The 24,828-nt window shown below is 40.0% G+C and overlaps 1 protein-coding gene across 1 annotated transcript in view; it reads left to right on the plus strand.

Moving 5' to 3' along the window:
- The window catches only part of XYLT1 (xylosyltransferase I), a 112,079-nt gene that overhangs the window by 64,441 nt on the left and 22,810 nt on the right, over positions 1-24,828 (plus strand). The window contains 2 exon segments of the mRNA XM_010003295.1: positions 11,944-12,024; positions 24,620-24,826. Of these exon segments, the coding sequence (XP_010001597.1) occupies positions 11,944-12,024; positions 24,620-24,826 (288 nt within the window).

Genomic DNA, 24,828 nt, shown 5'->3' on the forward strand with positions numbered 1-24,828 from the left:
GAACAGGCTCCACGATCTGCAGGCAAAGCTCTGCAATGATAAGCAGGGTGGAGAATGCAGTGCTATTAATACTGCTTGTGACTGACTTTACTTCACACAAAACATTCTCAAGGTCTCTAACTTCCCACTTCCTTGGAAGAAAGCATTTTTTATTATAATTACTCAATGAGCAAGTCATTTTTCTTATTGACTTGTACAAATAAAGTGTCAGATGGATACTGGAATGTATACATTAAACAAAGTGAATGGTTGCTTTAAATCTATGCACATGTTTAATTATAATTTATTCTATTTTACACAAAATTCTTGGTAATTTAATGTTAGAGATGGTGGGGAAAAAAAGCTAAATATAAAATATGCCATGTAAAATATACATGGTATAAGCAATCAAAAATATCCCGCTCAACCCAATATCTAGATTATTTTTTAACAAAATCTCATTAATTCATGTAATGGACTTGGTCATTTCTGCAGCTCACTGCACTAGCTTATTTAGTCAGTGATTATTTTCATCAAAATGGGATGTATCATGTAGGCAGATGAGGTTCTACATGAATATGCAAGGGCAGACAAACACTGGAAGAATGCAAAGCAGGGAGCATCGTTCTGTATTAAATAAAATCCCAGTGCTTTGATAAACCTAAAAATCTATCATGTTTACTTTTAATAATTAAATATCCTTGCATATTAACAGCTGGTTAGGCAAGTATTTCTCTACTATTTTTTTTAAGATACTTTTCAGCAAATTAAGTGGGCTCATTTCTTTTTGTGAGATAGGATAGTCCTGTCTGCCTTAACTCTTTGAAGTGCTGCATCCTTAAAAAAGATATCCCAGCATCAACAGGAGATTTACTTGTATTTTGGTCAATTAACAGTTTGTGTGTTATTTTGTTAAATGTGGCACTTTTCTGTATTTATCTCTGCATCAATGCAGTTGATTGGTTATGGAACGGCTTGCTATTGTAGTAACAGGTAAAGGCAACTTTGTGATAAGTAAGCTATCTTGACAAGTACATTTCAGCAGCTGTTAGAAGTCATGTAGTAACTGGCAGCAATTACATTTTTTGCCACTCTGACACATTAATGAATGGGCCTTATGGAAAAAAGTGTTTCCTTGGGAACTTTTCCTATAGAGAATTACTTACTATAAAATGGGTAAGCAAGGAAAAACAGAGCAGTTCTCAGAATGACAGGAAGACAGTGCTAATTTTCATCTTAACATACTGTCCACATGTGCTAACAACACCTTCACATCCCTATCAGGCTAGCCTCTAAACTGGGAAACACCATGACAGTTTTGTTATTATTTCCTATAACCCATTCCAAGAACACTGAATGGGGTTTATGATCTGCCTTATGCTAGTGTAAACTGAGTGCAGTGCACTGATTTTTGAGCATTCCAGATGTGAATACAGAATGAAATGCAGTCTTTTGCACAGGGCTTTATCATCTGGAAAGAGAATCTCAGAAACACAGAATGGTAGGAGTTGGAAGGGACCTCTGGAAATCATCTAGTCCACCCCTTCTGCTAAAGTAGTTTCACCTAGACCATCCAGGTGGGTTTTGAAAACCTCCAGAGAAGGAAACTTCACAACCTCTCTGGGCAGCCTGATCCAGTGTTCTGTCACCCTCAAAGTAAAGAAGATTTACCTCATGTTCATACGGAACTTCATGCATTCCAGTTTGTGTCCATTACTCCATGTCCTGTCACTGGGCACCACTGAAAAGGATCTGGCCCTACCCTCTTGACACTTGACCTTTAGGTATGGGTGAACATTTATAAGGTCCTTCCTCAATCTTCTCTTCTTCAGGCTAAATAGACCTTGGCCCTTCATCATGAGAGAGATGCTTCAGTCTCCTGATCATCTTTGTCCACTGGACTCCCTGCAGTAGTTTCTCATCTTTCTTGAATTGTGGAGTCCAGAACTGGACACAGCAAAGCAGACATTCGGTACCTCTGCCCTCTCTCTATCCTGTGTCACCAGGGCACCAACCTCATCTCACAGTAGGTCTCATTTTCCCTAGTCATCCTTTTGCTACTCATTTACTTGAAGAAGGCCTTCTTGTCCTTGACATTCCTTGCCAGATTAAATCCCAAGTGTGCCTTAGCCTTCCTCATTGTGCCCCAGCATACTCATATTCATCCCAAGTGGCCAGTCCCTTTTTCCACATTCCGTAAACTTCCTTGTTCCATTTGAGTTTTTCCAGAAGCTTCTTGTTCACCCATGCAGGTCTCCTGCCTCCTCTGCTTGATTTCTTACTTACAGGGCTGCACCAATCTTGAGCTTGGAGGAAGTGGGGCTTGATTATTTAACCAGCTCTCTCAGGCCCCATACCTTCTAGAGCTCTGTAACACATGGGATTCCTCCAAGTAGGTCTTTGAAGTGGACAAAGAGGATAGAAAAAAAGTGTTTCTTCATTGATTAAAGCAAATGCAAGAAGCAACTTGTCTCATTGTTGAGGGTACTAAAAATATTAGTATTTTAGGTAACAAAATAATGGTTAATTTAGGTACTGCTTTCTTTCAACATGCACTTGGTATATGAATGGGCAGAAAGTGCATTAACAAGTGTTTCTGTCATTCCACAAGTTATTTTTTCTAGTGGAAGAAAACTCGTATTGACATAAAAGTTGTTAAATAGGAATTCAGTTAAAAGGGAGAAAATAACACCCAAGATGTTGTTGTGTTTTTTTTTCCTTGCAGGGTTAAAATTAAGTAAATAACATCATTACATTTAGACATTCTGGGCATGAATCCTCTTTAAACATACATCTCAATGTAAACAGCAACGTGGCAGAAAGCTGTGTAGCTGACCTGTTCAGGCACACTGCTGTTCCTGCTCACTGTCTATCAAAATTATAATTTATGCCAACACTTAACTTCCTTATAGATGGAAATGTAAAATAAGATAGACCTTTGACAGTGTAATGGTAAAGTAGCATTTCCACACTGAATTTTCAGCAGATACCATGTGTTCATTAGCTTCACACTCTGCATTCAGTCGCTTTGTACAGTCTTAATAGAAAAAGGTTAAAAACATCAGACTTGAACTCATTGATGTCATCCACCTAACTGGTGCAGTTTTATCATGAAAATCACAATTCTTTCCATTTATCCTAACTACAGCAACCTTGGAAAGTTGCTGACTAAAGTGTTAATGACAACTATTAGTGGAAGGTCAGATAAAGTGACTAGGAACATTGTCATTATTGGACTTTGTCTGAACCCCTCTGGCTGTGTGTGACATGTTTCCCATGAAGTTCTTTGCATTATGTGCGAGCTCAACTGCCCCTGCTTGCACTGATACTTCTCCTCCCTTTGTATCCTTTATTTGGGAAAAATTCATTTTCACCCAAAGCACTGACTGTTGTTGGCTTGTCTCCTGAAAGTCTACCAGGTGGCGTGGAGAGTAGATGGTGACAAGACAAGTAATCAAATCTTCTGCTCAGGGCAGAGTGGAGTTGAGCTGTAGCATTACTGAGGGTCCTGGCCCTTCTGTGGGCCCCCTTGGACCAAAGTCAGGCACCTTCCACTCTACTGGAGAATGCTGCATCATGTCTGCAAAGAGACCCAAAACTCGTGTATGGGTTATCCCTTACATGCCTGTTAAACACAGCAGGGGTGATAATATTTAACTATCAATTCTACCAGAGAACAAAAATTAAAACAGTAGGTTGTATGTTAGGCTATTTTGTTCAGTTGCATATTTGTGTTGGGACCAAAAAGCCAAAAAAGGCTGATTACAAACTGTAAATGTGCCAGAGCCAACATAGACTAACTAAAATGTGGCTAGACAAATTGCTTGTACTCCAGGCAAACAGAGACTGAAGTGGGGAGCAGGCAAATGTGGCAGCTCTCACTCTTAAATTGCTTCCACAACTTTTTTTTTTTTTTTCATGCCCATAAACAGAAACTTCTGCTTGTGAACATGAAATGTGCCAGTGCTGAAAGGAAATCTGCTTGCTCAAGATTGGGACTTTAGTTTAGGAGAGCCACCTCATGTTTGGAGCTCAGATAGAGCTAAGGAAGCATCACAACTTTGGGTTATTTATAATTTGGGCTATAATTTGGAGTATCTAAACCCTACATTGCTGTATATTTTCTTCACCAATCTGCATTATTTTCATTTCTTCATACAAATATTGGGAATGCCAGCAAAGCTTGATAAACAGTTTTTGCCAGCACTGATAAAAGCTTTTAAACATGCTTTTAAACTAAAATGACATCTCTTGTGAATGTAGAGGGAAAGGAATTTTACTTTACTACAATATATACCTTTAACAATTTTCCTGGGCCTTATCTAAGTTAGACACATGTCTCTGCCTTTTCTTAAAAATATTTTTGGAAATATGCAACTGTATGCCTTTTTAGCAAAGGTTGTGTCAGGCACTCAAGCTCTGGGCTAGGAAGGAAAAAAAATATATATATGCTAGTGGTGATGTGCTGATCGTTCATAAATATAAATTAATAGAAAATTGTTTAACAAATCAGAGGGAAATGTTTTCTTCCTTTCTAGCAAAATGCCTCTGAGTTGAATGCATCAACACAAGGTGATTTAGGGAATAATTTCCCCTGCATGTAGCTGATTTTCTTTGATTATTTTCATGTGTACCAGGTTCTGTGCAGTTGAACACTTGGAAGGAGCTTTGGAAGCCTTTGTTCAAGTGGGTTTTTCCATGCATACATTGTTGATAAGCATGCGTATAATCTAGGCTTAGCAATTGCATAAAATAACATTTATGAAAGGAAAACTAGTTTAATGCATTCATAATTTTATTGTAAAATACATAGGTTGTTTTAAAATTGAGTGGGAAAGAGCTGCATATTACATGGTATTACAGGATGGTGTTATTTCTTTACTTCTTAACGCAACAGGAGAGATGCTGAGAAAATATTCTTGCCACAGACAAATGAGTTCCTAGGATGAGTTCAGAGGTACTCCTGGGACTGAGGGGGTTTGTTGAAATGTTTTGTGAACATCAGCAAGTTAAATATCAAACCATTGATGAATTGTGTGACATATCTGTGGTAGAGATGGATAAACTGAGGTTCAATGGGTTTCACCTCCCCTCTCCTTAATAAGTATACTTGTGTGTCTAAGAGATTTAAGATTAGTTGAAGGACAACTCTCAGCTCTTAATTTTGCATGTAATTATTGTACATACTGCTTCCTAACACAGGGACATGTAGACCCTTACCCATAATTTAGGACTGTATAATGTGAAAGTCACATGGTTTCTGAAGAGCTACAAGTGTGCCACAGCTGAGCACATGCTGCTAAGTGCTTTGCCACATCAGAGAGACAGTGATTGCACTATATAGTATGGTGTGTTTGATAAGCTCCTCGGTAATGTAAATGCTTGTGTTGAAATTTTACTAAAAAATAATTGGAAATTGAGTAGATGACTTTATGCCTAGCAAATAGCTAAAGAAAGTGAAAAGCAACAAGTTTAAAAGTTTTAATGATTTTGTGTGGTTAAGTGTTATTATCATAAAAGCTGTGGGGTTTATTAGCTGCTACAGGACTGGAGTTTTTCATTAACCAAAGGCATTTCAGGGTTTCATGGGATATAGATGGAAAACATTCCAAACAAATGAATATTCTATTTTAAAAGAATAATGAGACATTGAGGGTTTTTATAAACTCCAAAGTTTGCTAAACCAATATCTCTAATTAGATGAAGAAACTCTATAGAGGCTTTGCATCAATGGCTGTGCACATAGCAAATGTTTAAAGCATTTACATATCAAATAGTGCGGGCAGCATTTTGGCTGCAGTCCAGAGCTGTAGATAGTTTTAATCACATTTGTTCATTAATCCTTGGTGGAATTCTCTTACATGGTCTCTTTAGGATTTTCATTTAAGCATGTGCTGCTGCTTGTCAGCAGTGGGCTTATTTATTTATTTTATGAGTGCCATCTGAAGCCTTGAATTCATAGAAAATGAGTTGTGAATATAGAGGGAAATGAGTGGCTCAGGAAGCAGACAATGGAGTAAATTCTTTTTCTCTCAGTAGATCTCCTTTGTACCCAAGCATGCGTGTATTCTCACTAGGAAGAGGTTTATTCAGCAGTGTGACATTTAAGGAAGACTTTCACTCTTTTGTGACTCTGTTAGTTCTTTTCCTTTCCATAGGAAACAGACAATGGTTGAATGGGAAGCAGTAATTGAAAGTACAGTGAAGAGGGTTGTATTGCTAATAAAATGTCTTGAGAGTCATACTACACTGAGAGTAGTTGTATCCCAGATGATGACTGATCAGTGCCTGGAGCACCAAAATGCAGAAAGCAAAAGCTTTGAAATACACGGGTGCGACTTCCCAGCCCAGATGGCAGCGCTGTTGCTGGAGCAGAACTCTCATCTTTCAAGTACTCGAGCAAGCTGAGCTGCTAAGGCAATAGTTTTCTTCCATTATCTTGTTCCTCTGTTAAACCTGACTTGAAAGACAAAACAAGCCATTTAAGACAATGCTGTTGTAAAAGCAGAGGTGTTAACAGTCACCTAGAGCCTTCTGTATGAATTCAGCCTCTGAAATCGTATCTGTCATTCTTGGGTTTATGGCACATTTTACGAATGGCTGCTGTTATGGGAATCAGCTCCTCTGAGAAATATCTACCATGCTAATATTTATTCTATGATAGAGGACTAAATATAGCTTTCCTCTTTGCAATTTTAGATGGCAGTCTTTTTTTCTTGCTGTAGCCAGCATCTGGCTCCTCTGAGCCTCCCCTTGCACTCAGTTGCCTTTGGGACCATCAGTTAGGTGGTCAGGCTGCATATCTGGGGTCTGAAAGCTGAACCCTGTGCAATAAGAGGCTTTTTTCTGGATTGTTTTGCTACATTTGTGTGATTGATCATCTTGCTGTAAGCATTTCCTTCAAAAGAGGTCTTGTAAGTTTTTATTCTTTTCTGCTGAATCACTCTGCTGTTGTATCCTTTTGTTAGGTTACCTGTGTGCCCACACACGTGATAACAGGCATGCTGGAAGGGCAAGTACAGATCAGGGTGCCTCACTGGAGTAGAAAGATCCCACCCAACTTCATTGCCATGTGCTTCCATGTCCCCAGCAAGCATGGCTGTGAAACTTTGGAAGTGAAGCTTTCAGAGTGCACTGGACAGTATATGGGTGCAGGTGGGAACTTTGAATAATTCTTCCCCATCTTCCTCCCCACCTCCTCTGCACCTCAGAGTGATGCAGAACTGCTGGCAGCTGCAGAAGCTGGTGAGCTGGTCAACATGTGCACTTCTTGTCTAAGACGGAAGAGACAGCAGGGTGAGAGAACTCTAGGCTAGGAATAGTCAGAGAAGGATCTCTTACTTTACCACAGAGATCTTAGCAGTGGTGACATGTCACTCATGGAATCATTGGAAGACCTCTAAGATTATTGAGTGCAACCATAAACCTAACACTGCCAAGTCCATCACTAAACCTTGTCCCTAAGTGCCACATCCATACAATACCTCCATGGATGGATGACTCAAGCACTTCCCTAGGTAAGCACACAGCGTATTGTAGGGCAAGATGACAAGAATCTGGCAAAACCACACACCCTCTACCACAAGATGACTGTGTCATTAGTTCTAAGAAGGATGTGGAAAGGGAGAAAAAAAACCCAGACACGTAGAAGTATGTGAGAACTCTTGAATCCCACAAGCTACTTCAGGCCTGATTCCCTGAGAACATTCAGAGTTTTGTACTCTTAGGTTTAAGTATTATTACCTTCATACACATTAGGTTATATACATTAGTACCATGGAACCCCTGGAAATCCACACTCTTCTATCATTTTAGCTGTCACACAAGTGTCCTAATACTTTGCAATAATGTGTGAAGTAACATTAAATTTCTCATTTATTGAAATCATTGAGCTTAATCATAACTATTAGAATTTGATCCACAATGTCTCGTCTGTCTGTGGTGCTGCAGCCTGCTCTGTGCCCAGGCAATCCCCCAGTTCCCAGTCCAGGCTGTTGGAGGGAAGTCCCAGGGTCTGCTCTGGGACAGACAGACCAATGCCAGCATGTCTGGAATAGTCCCCTGGAGAGGGGCACCAGGCCCATGCAGTACCAAAATGGCAAAGTCCAAACCCAGAATCCAACAGAGCAGTTGCTCTTTACTTCATCTGATTCCTACACATAATCAAACTATCTTGTTTCTGTACCTGTGAGCTGCCAATTTTTTTTTAAATTTTGCTCTAACTTAGCCAAACTGTTATGCAATTGTATGTTTTGACATATGAATAGTCCCATTGAAGTGACTGCAATTCCTTATGTCCTTCAGGTTGCCCATGCATTAAAGTACCTTCCTGAATCAAGGACATTTGTATTAGCCTTCACTGTCTTCCAAAAGTAACAATTTGTTGTTTCCCTTTTCTCAGGTTCCCAAAATACTTTCTTAATCTATTTTGACAGCTGTATACTAAAGGGATCTCTGCTCTTCCCTTGAATTAATCACCGGGACTTGGAGAGTTTGCTTAAAGCCATCAAGCCCAGCATTGCCTGTTGTTCTCTGCAGTCCCCGGCCGTGGTTGTGCGCAGGGATGTGCTCCTGCCGCCTCCTGGCAGTCCTGTCAGCACCTTCAGACAGCACAAACACAAAGTCAGTGTTTCTCTTCGCAGTTTTCTATTTTGGTCCCCAGTGTATATACACTGTATTCTGAAATAACTTCAGTGTTTAGCATGTATATGTAATTTCTGAGTGCCTGGTTAGCCCGTTCACACTCTGGGACACCTCAGTCCCAAGCCAGGGGCTGCTCAAGAGAAAACACCAGTAGCAGACCTTGCTTTGCTTTAGCAATACCTCCTGAATTCCCTTCTTGCTGTAGGACTCATCTTTCTCTTCCTTAAACATCTTAACTCTAATCTTGACCCTAACCCCTGCCTGAGCTCCAGCCCAGTGGCTCAGCCAGGTCCCCAGGTTGAGCAATGTTGAGGGCTGAGTCACAGGGACCCTCCACCTGCCTGGCTCTGAGCCCAACCCCACGGCAGGCTTGGCTGAATTTTGTGTGGCATCTTAGCAGGCAGGCGTGATGTGCTGCGCCTGCTACCTCTGTCCATCCTCCCTGCAGGAGAGGAGCAGGACCTTATTGAGGTGACCTCAGTGAAATCCCTGGTGGAGGTGAACCCCTCTGTCCCAGCTGGCAGACCTGCCCTTCCTTAACACCAAATCTACAACATTGAAGTATGAAATGATTTGTTTCCCTATCAGTCTTCTTCACTTGTCATCTCATGGAAGCCCTACTACACACATGAGTTTTCTCCATACTTCGGGTTCACTGGAGGATTCCTTTTCCATTTCTCTCTGTGTGCTGCACAACCTGAAAACGGTGTATTTTCTCTCAGCCTCTACTCTTGACTTTTCCTCCCTCCCTGCTAAGGGTACAGGTTGACTGATTCTTCTCCCTGGCATGTCACCCTCAAGTTGAGTTTAATAACAAAAAGAACTGAAAGTGGGAGCTGTGTGGTTGCACCCATCTCTTATGTACTGACTATGAAAAGGCTTTTTCCTCAGTCTGTATTTGTGGTGTGTTACACACTGAGGAAACAGACAGGGATGTAGTAAGTGTTTCAGTGTGTTTTAATCAGTAGCATGAACTACTCTCCCTATTCACGTAATGTTTTTCTTCTAAGGAAAGAAATACTAGAAATTTGTTGTTCTCGTTACTTTGTTATACTGGGATGGTTAGTAAAAGATTTTGTGCCAGATTTATGCTCAGTGATGTATCCCTGAAATTTGTGGAGATATTGCAGAATTTAATTTGGCAATATGGAGTTGATGTTGCTCCCAGTGCTGTCTTCAGCTGAAAATCTCCATTGCCTAACTTAGAGATAAAAATTTCCATTGCCTAACTTAGAGATAAAATAAGCTCATATCTTTAGTATTTCTCAGAAGGAGTGCCTGGGGCTTTGTAAATAGCTGCTGCCAGAGGCACTGAGGTGGTGGAGAGTGTTGGCTGCCGCAGAAGTGTGGTAGCAATCTGTGCCAGAGGCACTGAGGAAATACACCCCTGAAGGCAAAGTCTTCTGAAAGGTGAGGAAGATTCTAGCAACTGTATTAGTATCCATAGCATGTTCATGTATGACATGTTTGGTTTTCTTTTTAACACCATATGGTGGTATAATTTGGAGGTGATGTGGAGAGTCCTCATGATACTGGGGCCAGAAGAAGCAGTTTGAATGAAAGCTTAATAGGAATTCAGTGTGCTCCCATGCTGAGCACAGAACTGGCCAACTGGATGAATTTAAATGTCAGACAACTAGGACTTTTACCAAATAGAAATGTGATGTTATATTTCCATGTTGTCAACATATGAAAATAAGCATACTTAATTGTCAAAGAATAAAATGCCATATAGCATATTAAAAATAAATTAAAAGTAGGACCAACGTTTTCAAGAAGTGGCAAAATGTCAGTTATTCAGTATTTTGAGAGCTAGACATCATGTGGGCATTTACAGGCATTATCTAAAAAGTGAAAAGCATTGAAAAGTTTGTATGGCAGCCCCAAGTCTGAATAGACTTGGCAGAGCACTGCAGAATAACAAAGTACAGGTTGGTGAGCAATCAAGAAATGATGTTTTATTGAGTGGTATGGACTGTTACTTCAGTTGATTTGTTTTTTATCCTGTAAGGGAATTACAGCTAAAGCACTTCCAAACTTGGTTATATTTCAAAATACCATCTTTGTGTGCCAGCTTTTGCCTAGAAACTCACCCGAAGATGTCAGCCTTTGAAGCCATTTCATGTGGAAGCATTGCTAAGTAAATTCACTAAATGCCTATTCATCCCAGTAAGATGGAGAGTCACTGGAGCAGCAAATGTGAAAATCTGCACAGCTTACTATACAGAAAGCAGTTTCCTGAGGTTGCCAAATTGAGGAGCAGAGTCGAACCCTGGGAGGAATTACAGTTCACATTAGTGAGCATAGGAGGAGGGTCAGAATGACAGCCTGGTCATTCAGGCTGATTGATAACTAGATACTTCATTTGGTCCAGATAAATACAGTGATATTATGAAGATAGTTTATTAGGCTGATAACGTTTCCAAGTTATTGGAAATTAATAAGCAGCCTGAATCCAAAAGTTAAACACTTTTTGTATAGGACTCTGATTTAACTTGTTTTTCTGTGGCTTATAATATTGAAATGTTTTTGAGATACAGTTCTATTGACAGCTGTTTTATTTTTAGTTTTTCTGCCATTACAGACCATTGCTTAAATGGTGGTGTATCTGTAATGTTGTGGGTTTGAATGCAACTCAGGAGTTGAAGATCTTTTTAATATGATTTTCCTAAATATGCTTACCTAGGTAAATAGAAAACATTTTTGCTCCATTGTTAAAGAAATAATGGACCAGAAAAGCTGTCAATTGTAAAAATGTTCTTGGACATGTCAGCTGAAATTTTGAAAATCTTGGTGTCAGATTGTCAGTCACAATAATTGGAATTAACCTTCTAAAATCCTTTGTTCATATTAATTATATGGGCACTTTTACATTCAAATTCTCTTGTTTTATGCATTCCAGTTCTGGCCTCTGTTGCAAGGATGAAAACAAAATGCCAATAGACACTTAACCAAGTTCCCTTGGAAAGATCTAGCAAAGCATGTAAAATGGGACTATTGACGCAGTCATCTCACAGCTGGATTTTCATACTTTAAAAGTGCTAAGCAGTATTGCTTAATGCATACCCACACAGTGCTTAAAACATCTGCCAGGAGTTGATAGGAAGTGTGTTAAGATGCAATAAAGCTGTGCTTATTTCCAAGTGCACTCCTGCTAGAGCAAGGCAATGAAGTTTTGGAGCAGGATGGAAGTTTTTTGAGCAACTGCCTCCTTCAAAAACTCTGTGGCTGGTCCCCATATGAGAATAATAGGCATAGAAATTACTCTAGACAGTAGTTTTCACTGTGTAATTTGTGCATCTTTTGTTATTTTTCTTGCAGGACAAATGACCAGCTAGTAGCTTTCCTGTCCAGATATCGTGATATGAACTTCTTGAAATCACATGGGAGGGACAATGCAAGGTAAGCTGACCCTTTCCTCAGCTTGTTTAACCATGACACTGAGAGTTTCTGCATAGCAATGGTTTTCCAGCATTATCTGAGTGAAGAAATTCCCAGTCCACAAATGAGGAGGAAACCCTCTCCCTGAGGACAGTTTATTGGTCCATAATGACTCCTTCCCAGTCAGTTTTGAAAGATGGTTTTGTGGGGAGCAAGACATGAAGCAAAATGATGCTTGCTGCCTCTCTGGGGCTTAGCACAGATCTGTGTTTCAGGAACAGTTGCTGCCTCTCTGGGGCTTAGCACAGATCTGTGTTTCAGGAACAGTCAGTAATTGCCCTGCAGAGCAGTAATTGCCCTGCACAGCAGCACTTTCCTTTGCAGCAAAGCCCTGTGCAAGCATCTCTGCAAGGTTGGTAGCCTGTACCAGCCTGCACATGCTAGCAAGGATGGGAATGGTGTATGGAGAGTTCTAATGATCTGCTACGGTTTTGGAGTTTTTTAATCAGTGTCCCTCTTCATCAACACTGCACAGATCTTGGGGAGAGGAGGATGTGCTGTGTTTCCCACAGCACATCAGTAATACAGGTTTGTGGTTTGAGGGAGAAGCGGTGACCAAACATTGTGTTTTCAAAGACTGAAACAATCTCTGCAGGTGGAAAATCTTTTGAATCTGATTGCAGTATTCCTCTTTTCCTTTTCACGGCTGGATTTGTACTGTAACAGCAGTCTTGCAACAGTTCCAGCAACTCCCTGTGCTGAGTCCCAGTGGCTTTGCAGCTAAAAATATTGTTTTGTTCTACTTGGGTCACCAGGTTATCTCTTTATTCTGTAAAACGTCAAGCGTACTGTAAGCCTGGGTTCAGATGCTGTACATGGAGAATGTGACACACCGAGTCACACGTTCAGCCCAGTAGGTGGTTAGAATAATGCACAGGTCTCACTTCTTGGCTGCCTTTGCTCTTGCTGCTAAATTTATCATTTCTGTCATGTTTCTGTTTAAATGAAGTCCTCTTGAGTATTCATCTGGAGCATGCAAATTAGCAGGTAATAAAAAGTAATACTCTAAGGAATAATATTTAAATTTGAGTTGACAGTTTTCCTAGGAGGGTCTCTGGTTTGGGGAATGCAGTGTCAGAGAAAGTGGCAGGCTCAGCTCTAGCTGGCAATAGTGATGGACATCAAGTTAAAGCAGAAAAGGAAAGAGAAATGGCCAGGGAGAAGCAGTCAGTCTCTTACGCTTTTTTTCTCCTCTGGTGTACTTGGTTCTTCTCAAATTCCCTAAGCTAGCTAAGGAAAATAACTAATGAATTATGACATGCTTGCACCAAACTCATTCAAACATGCCAACTTCAGCTGGGTTAGAACAATTTAGATCAATTAAACACACTAATCTGGTATTAGTTTAATAATAAAATGAGCTAATGTGCCACTTGTTGTCACCTGACAGAAATAACAACCCATTTATTAGTTCAGTGGTTCCCTTTGACTCTAGAAACAACTAAATACCTTTTAGCCCATTACAACATGTAACCGTGTTTTATTGTTTTCTTGTATTTCTACCATAAATTATCTGTGCATCAAGGACCATAATGTGGGACACAAGTGCAGATTTGCCATCTCTGTCTGCTGTGGCTGTGTTGTCACTGAGTCCCATAAGCACTCCCACTGCTGACCACTGGCTGAATGGGTGCCCCTTGGCAGCTCCCCAAAATTTCTGTCAGAGAGCTGTAACAGTTTCCCCTGCCCCCGAACTCCCCAGATAACTGGAGAGAGAACTCAAGCCAGCAGTGGCAGAAGCCTCTCAGTAATTTTGGTGTTAGCCCTCTGTTTCTATTGTGAGTGGATTTCCAGCTCCTACTTCACTTGTTGAGGGGAAAATGGTATCTATTGTGAAGATCTGTAGCCTGATCTTTCAGTTTTAGTGTTTCAGTAACACAATTGTGTCTAAACTGCAAAGTGTACCATCTCTCCTACCCGTTTTACACAGAATTTCAAATAGACTTTCATTTTATGCCCAAGGTGTGCAAGCTGTGGTGATGCTAGTGAGGTTTATCCCTCTAGTTAAAATTTTTAAATCCTCTGGACTTAAATACCTTGTACAAATACAGTCAGGCAATACAGACCAAAGGCCCATATGGGCTGTCACCCCCTGTCCTGCTGCCTACAGTCACTGTCCCCAGAGGAGCAGAGGAAGAGGTGGGTAGTGGTGTTTCCTTACAATACTCCCACCGTCCTGTGACCTTTGCTTGGGGAATTTCCACAGCCAGATGTGGTGACTTGCTCATTTAAGAGTGAGAGATGATTATTTTTTCTCTACTAATTTTTCCAGTTACTTTCTAAATTTTGCCATATGCTTGGCTTTGTCACAGCTCTATGGAAAAGAAATATCCTGTGAGGAGAATAGTATGGCCAAGAGCTTAGCGAGGCCTAGAAGAGAAGCTGCAGGTTCAAGGTTGGCAACAAAAATTTAAAAAACAAACAAAAACACAATAATAAAAACACACACGCACAAAACAAAAACAATAACAACAAAAAACCACACAAAAAACCCCAACAAATTAAACACACCAAAACCAACCACCAGCTTTTGGAAGGAATTTAGGACACAAGGCAGTCTCCAGTTTGTTGGGCAATAGGAGAAAACTCCCTTGGGACATCCTATCTCAAAACAGACTGGAACAGGATTTTTTATGTAAAATGGCCACCTGAAGCCATAAGGGAGAAGACACTGGAGTAGGTAGACTGACTGCCACCCTATGTATAATCATAATTTTGCTGTTTCAAGGTTTTTTTCTTAAAACTTGTGAACTAATAAAAAGGAACTCAGCATTTAAACATCACTAAAAGCAATGTATAAGCCTTGCTACTAATTTTTTTTAAATTTATTTGTGGATGAATAATGGCTCTGAAACAATAAGCTTTTTAGTTATCTAAATCTGCTTGGTAAACAACTGGAAACTGAATTTTAAGTCATAGTAGTCTTTGGATCATACAGTGAAGAAAGATTAGAAGTGCCATCTTAAAACTGAAATGCTTATACAGCTCAATTATTATGTACTTTGTATTCCAGCCATGCTCACAATCAGTACATGTTTCACTGCCAAATAAGGAGAGAACCCAGGCTTCCTTTTATAGAGTGAAGTTTTAGTTATGCCAAAGTCATTAAAAAGTGCATCACTCTGATTTTCCTTTAGTGGCTACAGAAGAGGAAATGGACATGAAAATGGCTCCTTAACTCAGCTGGAGAAGCATTATTTCCTTACAGAGCTTGGTGTAGGAAATGAAATTGCGTACGGTGGCTGGAGTTGTTACATAGTACTTAGTGGGCAACACATTTTCTTTGCTTTTCAGAGTCTTAGACTATGAAAAGCAAAAGGATAACCCAGTAGTTGTATAAGCAATTACAATTTGAAACACCTGAAAGGTTTGTATTTTTGACAGGAGCAGCACCTGGCTAGTATATTAGAAAACACAAACTCAAATGTGACATCTTCAGTGACAGGCAGGGAAAAGGGTGTGTGTGGTTTTTTTATAGAAACCTTACCACACTAGTCATTTAGGAAATGGTGTAAACATGCTGTGAAGGCTGGATGCTGCTACATCTTAGAGGAATCTGGAGCTTATAGGCAGAATAAAAACAGCTAAAGAAAAGGCCATTAAACATTTATAGTGTATCTGAGTTCTTCTGTTTTTTTCTCCTCATTAATGCTGTTCATCAAAGTTGTGTTGTCTCCTGGGTTCCAGATACTTTTAGAGGTGCTGCTGAACTGCAGGGCTTTTAGTAAGGAGCATCACAAGCCCATATCAGTTCTCAAAGGCTGGAGATACCTTAACTCCTGAAGGACTGGAGCACATTCCCAAAATCTCCTACCTCTTACAGCCCAATTCTGCTGATTCCTACCTGTTTCATCACCTTTTCAGACATGCCTTTTTACCTCTGTGGCACATGCTGTTTGTTGGCATTGTGTACAGTGGGTTGGTGGTGGTTTGGTGGTTGGTTAGAAAATTGATCACACATTAACTGCTGCTGCATATTGCATTGATGAATTACCCAGCAAGTACCCAAATAACAGGAAAGAAAACTGATATATTATCCCTGCTGTTGGAGTAGTTTAACCACTTAGTTCCCTGCAGGACTTACCTTAGAATCATAGAATCATTAAGGTTGGAAAAGACCTTCAAGTGTCAAAACCCAACCCAGTTTTTAACACTTCCGGGGGTGGTGCCTCCACCACCTCCCTGGGAAGCCTGTTCAAATGCCTCACCACTCTTTTAAGTGAAGAATTTTTTCCTAATACCCAATCTGAACCTCCCCTGGTGCAACTTGACCCCATTTGCAACTTGCCCAACTTGACCCCATACCTTGCTGCTTATTTGTATTTGGTGGTTCATTTGGCTCAAATTTCCCTAAGACATACTTTTTTTCTTCTTTTTTTTTTAAACACTGGAGTATTCTGAAGCACACAGGCTACCAAGATCTACTTGTTTGTCAGTAGTTCAGCCCAACAACTGCATGTGAGCAGTAGCAACTGAAATAGCAACACATGTCTTGTATGCAAAGAGACTGCACTTAAAAATTGTAGACATTACAGCTAACTCCCAAGTGTTCCTTACTGCTTTATGCTAAGCATTAGGGGAGCCATAATGTCTTTACTACTTCGGCTGGACAATTTGTGTCTTTGTAGGGCTTTTATTTCTGCTTGCTTTTGGAAAACAATGCTAAGTTGTCAATGCAAAGGAAAACAAAAATAGGTTTAAGATGATAGGAAGATGCAGTAAAAGCACCTATGTGTCTTGACATGAGACAAAAAAGGATGTTTTTTGGTCTTGGTAGAGTATACAAGCAAGATTATCCACCAGTTCAGGAAGGTGCATTAATTGAAGTAGCCTTAATTCTTGGAGCAGGGTGGGAATTGGGTAAAATCTGATGTGCCAGTTATCAGAGGTCTTATTGCTATCTAAGAACATTGAGCTGCACACTTCGTGTTCAGTGGTATAAATAGTAACATTTGTGTTCTTTCAGGTCCTGAGACATTTTATAAAATAATTATGGCAGGGAACATCCATTTAAGTTGGATAGATATTGTTGGTCAATGGCCTGATTTGGTATCTTGAAAATCTTTATAGAAGTGAATCAGAGTTGCCCTCAGCCACTTGGAAAGTTTGAATACCTATTTCCATTTCTTCAGTCATCTAGTATGCAGATCCCAAGACATTAAGCACAGTAGAAACACCCCATGAGATGCTATCATGGTGGACACGCAGGTGTGCTCTGCCTGGGGTGTCCCTTTACACTGCCTGCAGGTGCTGCAGCAGCTGTAGCTGCTCCAGCAGCAGCACATAGAGGAGATGGCTTCAAGCTCAACTGCTCAGGCCCAGTAGCGTTCCCAGTTCAGAGACTGCTTGGTCATGTGGGTGTTGGGAGGAAGATGAGGTGAGGGAACAGGAAATCTCCTAGAGAAAACACTTATTTGAGACAAACAGATGGCAAAATGTCAGGTTTCGTATTGCTGAGTCTGTTTGTGGTGAATTCATGCTACATCTCTGAGCACTATCATTTGCACTTTTCTCCCTGTTTTATATAAAAAGAAACAAAATCACTTGAGTTATGGCCTCCCTGATCATGAGAGGAAGCCACTATATTTTTGTCCTTGTAAAAGCTGTTCCAGTGTTTCTTAAAAGATACTATAAGTGAACAGTGATAGAAAGAAACCCACAGGAAAGACTTTGAAAGTGGCCCTTGAGCCCTGTACTCATGAGGGACTGTATGGAACTGTTGTCAAAACAAGGCAATTCCTAGTGGAGTAATTACTGCAAAAAATAGATTCCTACAACTAAAAACAATTTTAGACTTGTTTTTTTTATTTTTTGAATACTTGAAGAGTTTGCTCCCTGGCCTGCCACATTGGGGAGCATTTAAGACTTCCTCTGAAAGGGGAATGTCTAGAAGATGGAAAGTAAGATTTTGCAAAACCATTGGAAATGAATGCTTAGGAAAAGGTGGATGAGAAGAAAGAATCATGAGGAATTTATTTTAACATAATGCAAATATGTAATATGACTGAAGCATTAAATTGATATACTGAGAAAATTACATAGAAAAGAAGCAGAAACAAATTATGTAGAGTATGAGGCACCTATTGGTAAAGCTTGAAAAATCTAAGTATGTCCGTATAGAGATGGAATAATGACCAGATGAAATGTGTGTATTCATTTGCTTTCAAGATCATCTCGTGTGGGATACCCTAAATACCAGGGACATTTGGTTTCTGTAAGGATGTCGTTGATTGAGAACAACCACGTTCAACATAATATTTCAAGGCAGACTTGTGATTTGTAAGCCAATCAAAATACTGTACCATTTTTGCTACACTGTAAATAATCTAAACCTTATATTGTCTGACATTTGAGGCAGCAGGCCAGTTGTCTGCCCCATATTTATTTGCACACTGAGCATAAAACTGCTTAAGCATACATTGGAAATAACTGTCATAATGTGTACCATCAGAAATCCTTCCAATAGTGCTGCTTGGTCTCATGATGACTTCTATCCTGGCTTCTAGAGACCCACAGAAGTTCAAGGAACAGCTGTCACTAGCTGGATCTCTCAGGGCTGGCTTATTTTTTGTGGCTCTGTCACCTGTGTTTTCTACTCTGAAATCAATCCCTGTCCTCCTGAGATGGGAGCCCATGCTGTCTTTGCCAAGGAGTAGCTGGTGAACCCATGGTGCACGGTTGTCCACCCCTCCATTCACACACCCACCATACTGGGCTGCTCCACCAGCTCTGGTAGGACATGAAAGAGATATGAATTACAGACACTAATCAGACTTTAAAAGAAAGATTTCCCTGTGCTTTGGAGCGTTTAGCACAGTAGGCAAAGGTACTCAAAGCATTTCAGTTTGTGTGCTAAACCTATGGGTTGGGCTTTTGCATTGAAATAACCCCAATCTCACTATAGCAAACCCTGTTGAGAGATATTGTTGATGTTTGTTTGTGCATTGGCATTAGGAGATTTTTATTATCATATTATAATATTTGCTTTAGAGTAAGGGAATTAAAGATGAGAATAATTCTGCTTTTGACCTCATAGCATTTGCATGCTGCAGTTTAAAAACAGAATCACAGAATCTTAGGGGTTGGAAGGGACCTTGAAAGATCATCTAGTCTGACCCTCCTGCCAGAGCAGGACCCCCTAGAGCACATCACATAGGAACATGTCCTGGTGGGTTTTGAAAGTCTCCAAATGAAGGAGACTCCACAACCTCTCTGGGCAGCCTGTTCCAGTGCTCTGTCACCCTCACAGTGAAAAAAGTTTTTCTCATGTTTACGTGGAACCTCCTGTGCTCCAGCTTGCACCTGTTGCCCCTTGTCCTATCGCTGGACACCACTGAGAAGAGTCTGACACATTGGAAAGGAGGTTACATTTTTTGTTTCTCTCTCTTCTTTCTCTCTTCTATTCTCCCACCATTTTTATTGTTACTGAATTTTTTCATAGCCTTTTGAAACACCAGGAATTGTGTATTCTGTGCTTTCTGCATGCTGCCTGTCATGCCGGGAGGAAATCTTCCTCATCTTGACAGACTAAGTAGGTGCTGTTTCTTTTTTGACATTGTTCTCCTTTTCAAACTTCAACTCTGTTTTGGGAGTGGGGGGTCAGCCCTGGAGGCTTACAGCACAACAAAGAGGTACTGGGAAATATGCTGACAAATCCTGTCTTTAGAAAACCACATGTTTATTTGGAATAGTATATACATTGTGCTTTAATGGCCAATAGTTACTTGAGATTTTTTTAATCCTGTATAACCCTTTGTAGAGTCAAGTTATTCATGGAAATGGGGTGAAGTCAGGGTTGTGTTGCGGTCAACTGCAAGTTGATCACATCCTGAATGGAGGCCAGGATTTCTGGCCTGCAGCAGGCAGGGAAGGAAATGGCTCTGTGCAGGTCTCGGTTCTATGAACTCACTTATTACAAAGAATTATTCAATCAGTTGGTTTATGGAGACGTATTGTACTCTAGAGATTGCTCACAAATTACTTGTTGAAACTGTTACACTCAAGATTGTCAAATTACTGTTCTGTGCTTTCTACTTGGTCACCTAAATTGCAAGTTACACTTCCTGACTGATTGACTCCAGTAAGCGTTTCTAAGCTGGCTGTGCAAACACTGCTGGCAAAAGCCTCTCATATTTCTCATCCATAAAAATGTTCACCTGACTTTGCAAAACAAAACTGACTGACTTCTTGTCTAAAAGAGAGTTAACAGAGGAGCAGATAGAGTCAAAGCGATGTGCAGAGTTTGTCCAAGTAAATTAAGGAGAACATGGACATGGTACTAGTGGAGCTACCAGCTCTGCAGATCCTTGCTTTGATATTGATTTAAGATGTGTAATGTTTTATTTTGCTGATTTATTTTTAACTCTTATTCATAGTTTTGTATAGTGGGTAATGATGATGAAGTCCTGGTAGATGTACTGGTTAACAGTGAAATGTCAATAGGAGGTTTTCTAGGCAAGAGGCCAGAAACAGGAAATGCTCAGGAAGAAACCTTTTCACCTTAAAAATACATTATTTCCAGACAAAAGCCTTTTAGCAATGAAGTTACTGGCAAGTACTGTTCAGCAGTCTGATAGCCTTTGATGCTTCAGAAAGTTGTATTCATCCATAGCCTTCAGAAAGCAGTGAGCTCTCTGGGTTATGTACTGCGAAGTGTGAGCCTTCAGGAGTGGGGGTCTCTCAGAGTTGCTGTGGCATACAGTGTGACTTGGAGAAAACTATCCAAAAGTGTGATATTTGATTGTGGTATTTTTGCTGATATTAAATCACTGTGCAGCAATATTATGTATCATTTAACTAGTAGTAGTAGTTAAAACAGATCATAAGAAGAGCTCAGCTATGTGTTTATATTCATGTTGTAGGAGCGTGTGCTAAACATCTTACAAATGCTTTATGTGTTATACAATCCCAGAGTCTCATCTGAAATGCATTTATAAATATTTAAATATACTACGAAGTAAAACGAGTTCCCTGAGCTGGGTTGCAATCATGAGCTGTCTGGACAATTAACTATCCACACGCAATGTTACAGGCCATGTCCTGCAGGCAGTAGGTTTTTTTAACACAGTATAAAAATAACCATCCAGAACCGTGTAAGCCCTGAGGCTGCACCCACACGTGCTCAGGATGCAGTCGGCGCCTTTCACACATGTAGTTGCCTGATTGCTGAGCTCAGCTGGCAGGAGGTGTTCATCTTACGCTGTGCTTGCTGCTTACTTGAAAGTGTAATCCAGGATCCTCAAAATTGGAGGCTCTTTAGAAAGAGTTAAATTTTGTCAAGGACAAACTTAAAATATCTGAGATGGCGTGTTCTATGAAGTAAGATAAAATGGCATGTTTTTTCTTAACCCTAGCCCTGTTTAAATTTTATTTTCCCTTGGTTGACTCTATTATAATTCTTATTTTCCTCCTGTTGTTTGTCTTAGATCAGGGAAAAAGTCAGGTATCTTCATCTGATGGCAGTCTCCATTGTATCTGGCTAACCATACCTTGGTGCAGTTTTATGTCATTGGCCCTGCAAGTACATTTGAAGCTGTCAGACATGGGCTGGTCCTACCTGAAGTTCAGGAAGCCAGGAAGTGCCTCCGTTTTTCCACACTGGCTAAGATTAATGAAATGGTATTACTAATCTGTTTTTTCTACTTCAATTTGGGAGTTATCTACTCAGTGTTCTGTAAAACCTGAGTGAGGAAGACTTGACAGATAAATCACCATTTTCTGCATTTCATTTTCTCTCTGAAGCTTGGCATGCCCTCAAAAAATGCACTGTTTTGGTATTACATTGAGCATAACCAGAAACTTAATGAAATACAGCATTAGACTAGAAACAAATCAGTAGGGTTGTGCTTTTGCCGTTCATCTTCTTATCTTTTTTTTCAGAGATGACTGCTGCAAGCATTGTTGGATGGCTTGTCAGGAATCTTTATGGACTGTTTGTAGGGTTAGAGGGCTTTTGATTTCTAAAAAAGGCCTACAGGGCATACAGATAGCACCTTTCTCTCAGGCAACATCCAATATGCTTGGAGTAAGATCTTGCCTCCTTAACTGCCCAAGTTGCTATTGCTGGAGTAGCTAGCAGCATCAGTCATCCTAGAAGAGAGTCTGGAGGGGAAACAAAAAAAAAGCCTGATCTGTCTTTTCCATTTTGGTTGCAGTTCAGCTCTCTGTGTGCCAGTAGCACAGCCCAGGCCTGCTGAGGTGGCCCAGTGCCTCCACAGGCAGGATCATTTAGCTTCTGGCCCATCTACAATGTATTTGGTCCCCTAGGCTCCCAAGGAACATAGATAGATAGCAAGCAACTCCTCATTGGAGAGCTGTGTCTTCAGTGTCCGTTATTTGCTGTGTTAATGCATTATTCAATTTAGGTGCAATGGCTGTGTGTAAAGCAGCCCCAGTAAGGATCAGCCTCCTGAGAAATGCCTGCATCCTGTTGGGTTGTCACTGGTATTTTAGGACTGACAGTTGTTGTGAAAACACTGATACTCCCAATAAGTGTCTTATTTCACTTCATATGCCAGAATTTGCTTGTCTAAGCCATTAGCTCATAATACTTATAGAACTGTGCACATATGAAAAAAGGAGCCTGTCAACTATTTTGGAAAGCATAAAGCTGTAAGCCTAGATTTGCTGGGACCTTCTCATCTTTTGTGTGGTTGTACTCTTCCACTGCCAGTTTTGGACAGTAAGGCTAAAGTTGTATAACTGAGCTTTCTGTTATCCACTAACTAACCCCTAGAATGCAAATAGGCTGAGAGTGTTGGTAAGCAGAGGGGTTTTTTACATTGTCAGGTCGGGGGCTTTTGTTTTGGGGTTTCTATTGCAGTCAAAGAAATTTCTGTTTGCATACGAGAATAAAGGGTGATAAATTAGTAGAGACAGTAATTGAAAAATTATTTCATGGGAAAAAAACTTTATGATACTATTTAAATATGATTGATAAAATTCTGTTATTTTCTTAAAATAATTAACTCAAATGAGCATTTAGCTTTGAGGGAAATAAATAAATGACCAAACTTTCAGGCACATTAATATTTGATTTGGAGATAACTGCGTAAATATTGAATTTGAAGATTACATTCCAGAGCACTGCATTAAAATTGCAAGGCTTTTCTATTATCCTTCATAATGGAACATGAAATTAAAAACTTGTTCATGGAAAGAAGAATTTCTCCACTCTCATCTACACATTTTCTGCACTGTTGTGTTAACAGAGGAGCTGCTCTTCTCATACTGTGAGAAGAGACGTAGCTATCAGTAGGAGATAGACCCTGAAGTCACTTATGGTCCTTTTGAAAATTAATATGCACCATTTCATAATTGCATCTCAGTTCTGTGATTGGTATAGGATAAAACTTAAACTAGGGAGTTTAACTGTGGAATTAACACGTTTCCAGATTCAGGAGTCCAGAAAGCTTTGGTGCTGTTCTTCAAATTCTTCTTCTGTTCCACTTCCTTTGGTTGCATGTGTCTGAAGACCACTAAAATATCTTTCTGACTTCCCAATCCTAGAACATTTCTTAAGAACCCTGATGTAGCTCTGTGCCATTCAGGAAGGAAACACAGGTCTTACAGTCTTACAGTCCTCCTCACTGTAGGTACCACAACTCCTGCTTGCCTGCAGTTCTCACACTGAGTGAGATTTGTGGTCTTACGGAACCTGGTGAGCTGGCAGGTGTTATTGCTCAGAACATGTGGGATGCGTTCAACACAGAAACTCACCATTATTAGCAGTACTCAGCCCCTAGTGAAGGTGTGTGCTAATTCCTGACTGTCCTGCTTCCCTTTCTGGGGAAGAATTCTGAAAATGGAATAGCAAACCTGAATCAGATGGTCTCAAAACATGTGTGGGTATCCAGTCTGATTTTCAAACACTGACTGAATTTCCAACTCTTTTTTCATCTTATATTGGTCTCAAATAATGATTTTATTAAATCTACAATTCTGCAGTTGCTCTTGTTATTTATCGCTCAGCAATAAAAAAAAAATTGTTCCCCATATACTTGAAAATGGAACAAACATACTCACTCTACAGCAAAGAGCAATGCAATTGTATTTCTTTCTAATTAACTATACCCCAATAGAAAAAAATGTGGAATAATAACATAGGAGAAAATTGGTCACTTTACCTTCATGAATGGTTTCCCTTTTTTTTTCTTTTTTTTTTAACTGCATTTATATGGAGACAGGACTATCAGACAGATTCTGTTTAGTTCCTGTTCATGAGATGGTTCTTCTGCAGTAGCTTGTTAACAGTTAATGAACATTATGGGTTTTCATGCCGTACAGCTCTGTGACTTGCACAGTTCTGTCTGAGGACAGCAGAAAGTGTAAATGATGTTTAAAAGCAATCTGTTGGTCTTTGCCCCTATAACTAAATGTATAACTGATTTAACTGATTAATCTTTTATTAAACCTCTCTATTTATGAGCAGAACAAAAATATAAAGAGGTGAACTTTTTTCCTTTTTTGTTTGAGAAGGCAGCTTCTCTATTTATAGAGCTAGTGATGATAACAAAATACAAATTAACTTTTAATGACTGCTTTTGTATTCCCTCAGATTTATCAGAAAACAAGGACTGGATCGGCTTTTCCTGGAATGTGACACCCACATGTGGCGCCTGGGTGACAGGAAGATCCCAGAAGGAATCGCAGTTGATGGAGGGTCAGATTGGTTTCTCCTGAACAGGAAGTTTGTGGAATATGTTACTTTTTCAAATGATGATCTGGTAACAAAGATGAAGAGGTTTTACTCATAGGCTTTGCTTC

This window comes from Chaetura pelagica, unplaced genomic scaffold (genome assembly GCF_000747805.2).
Source record: "Chaetura pelagica isolate M959 unplaced genomic scaffold, ChaPel_1.0 scaffold138, whole genome shotgun sequence".
Classification (NCBI taxonomy): Eukaryota; Metazoa; Chordata; class Aves; order Apodiformes; family Apodidae; genus Chaetura; species Chaetura pelagica.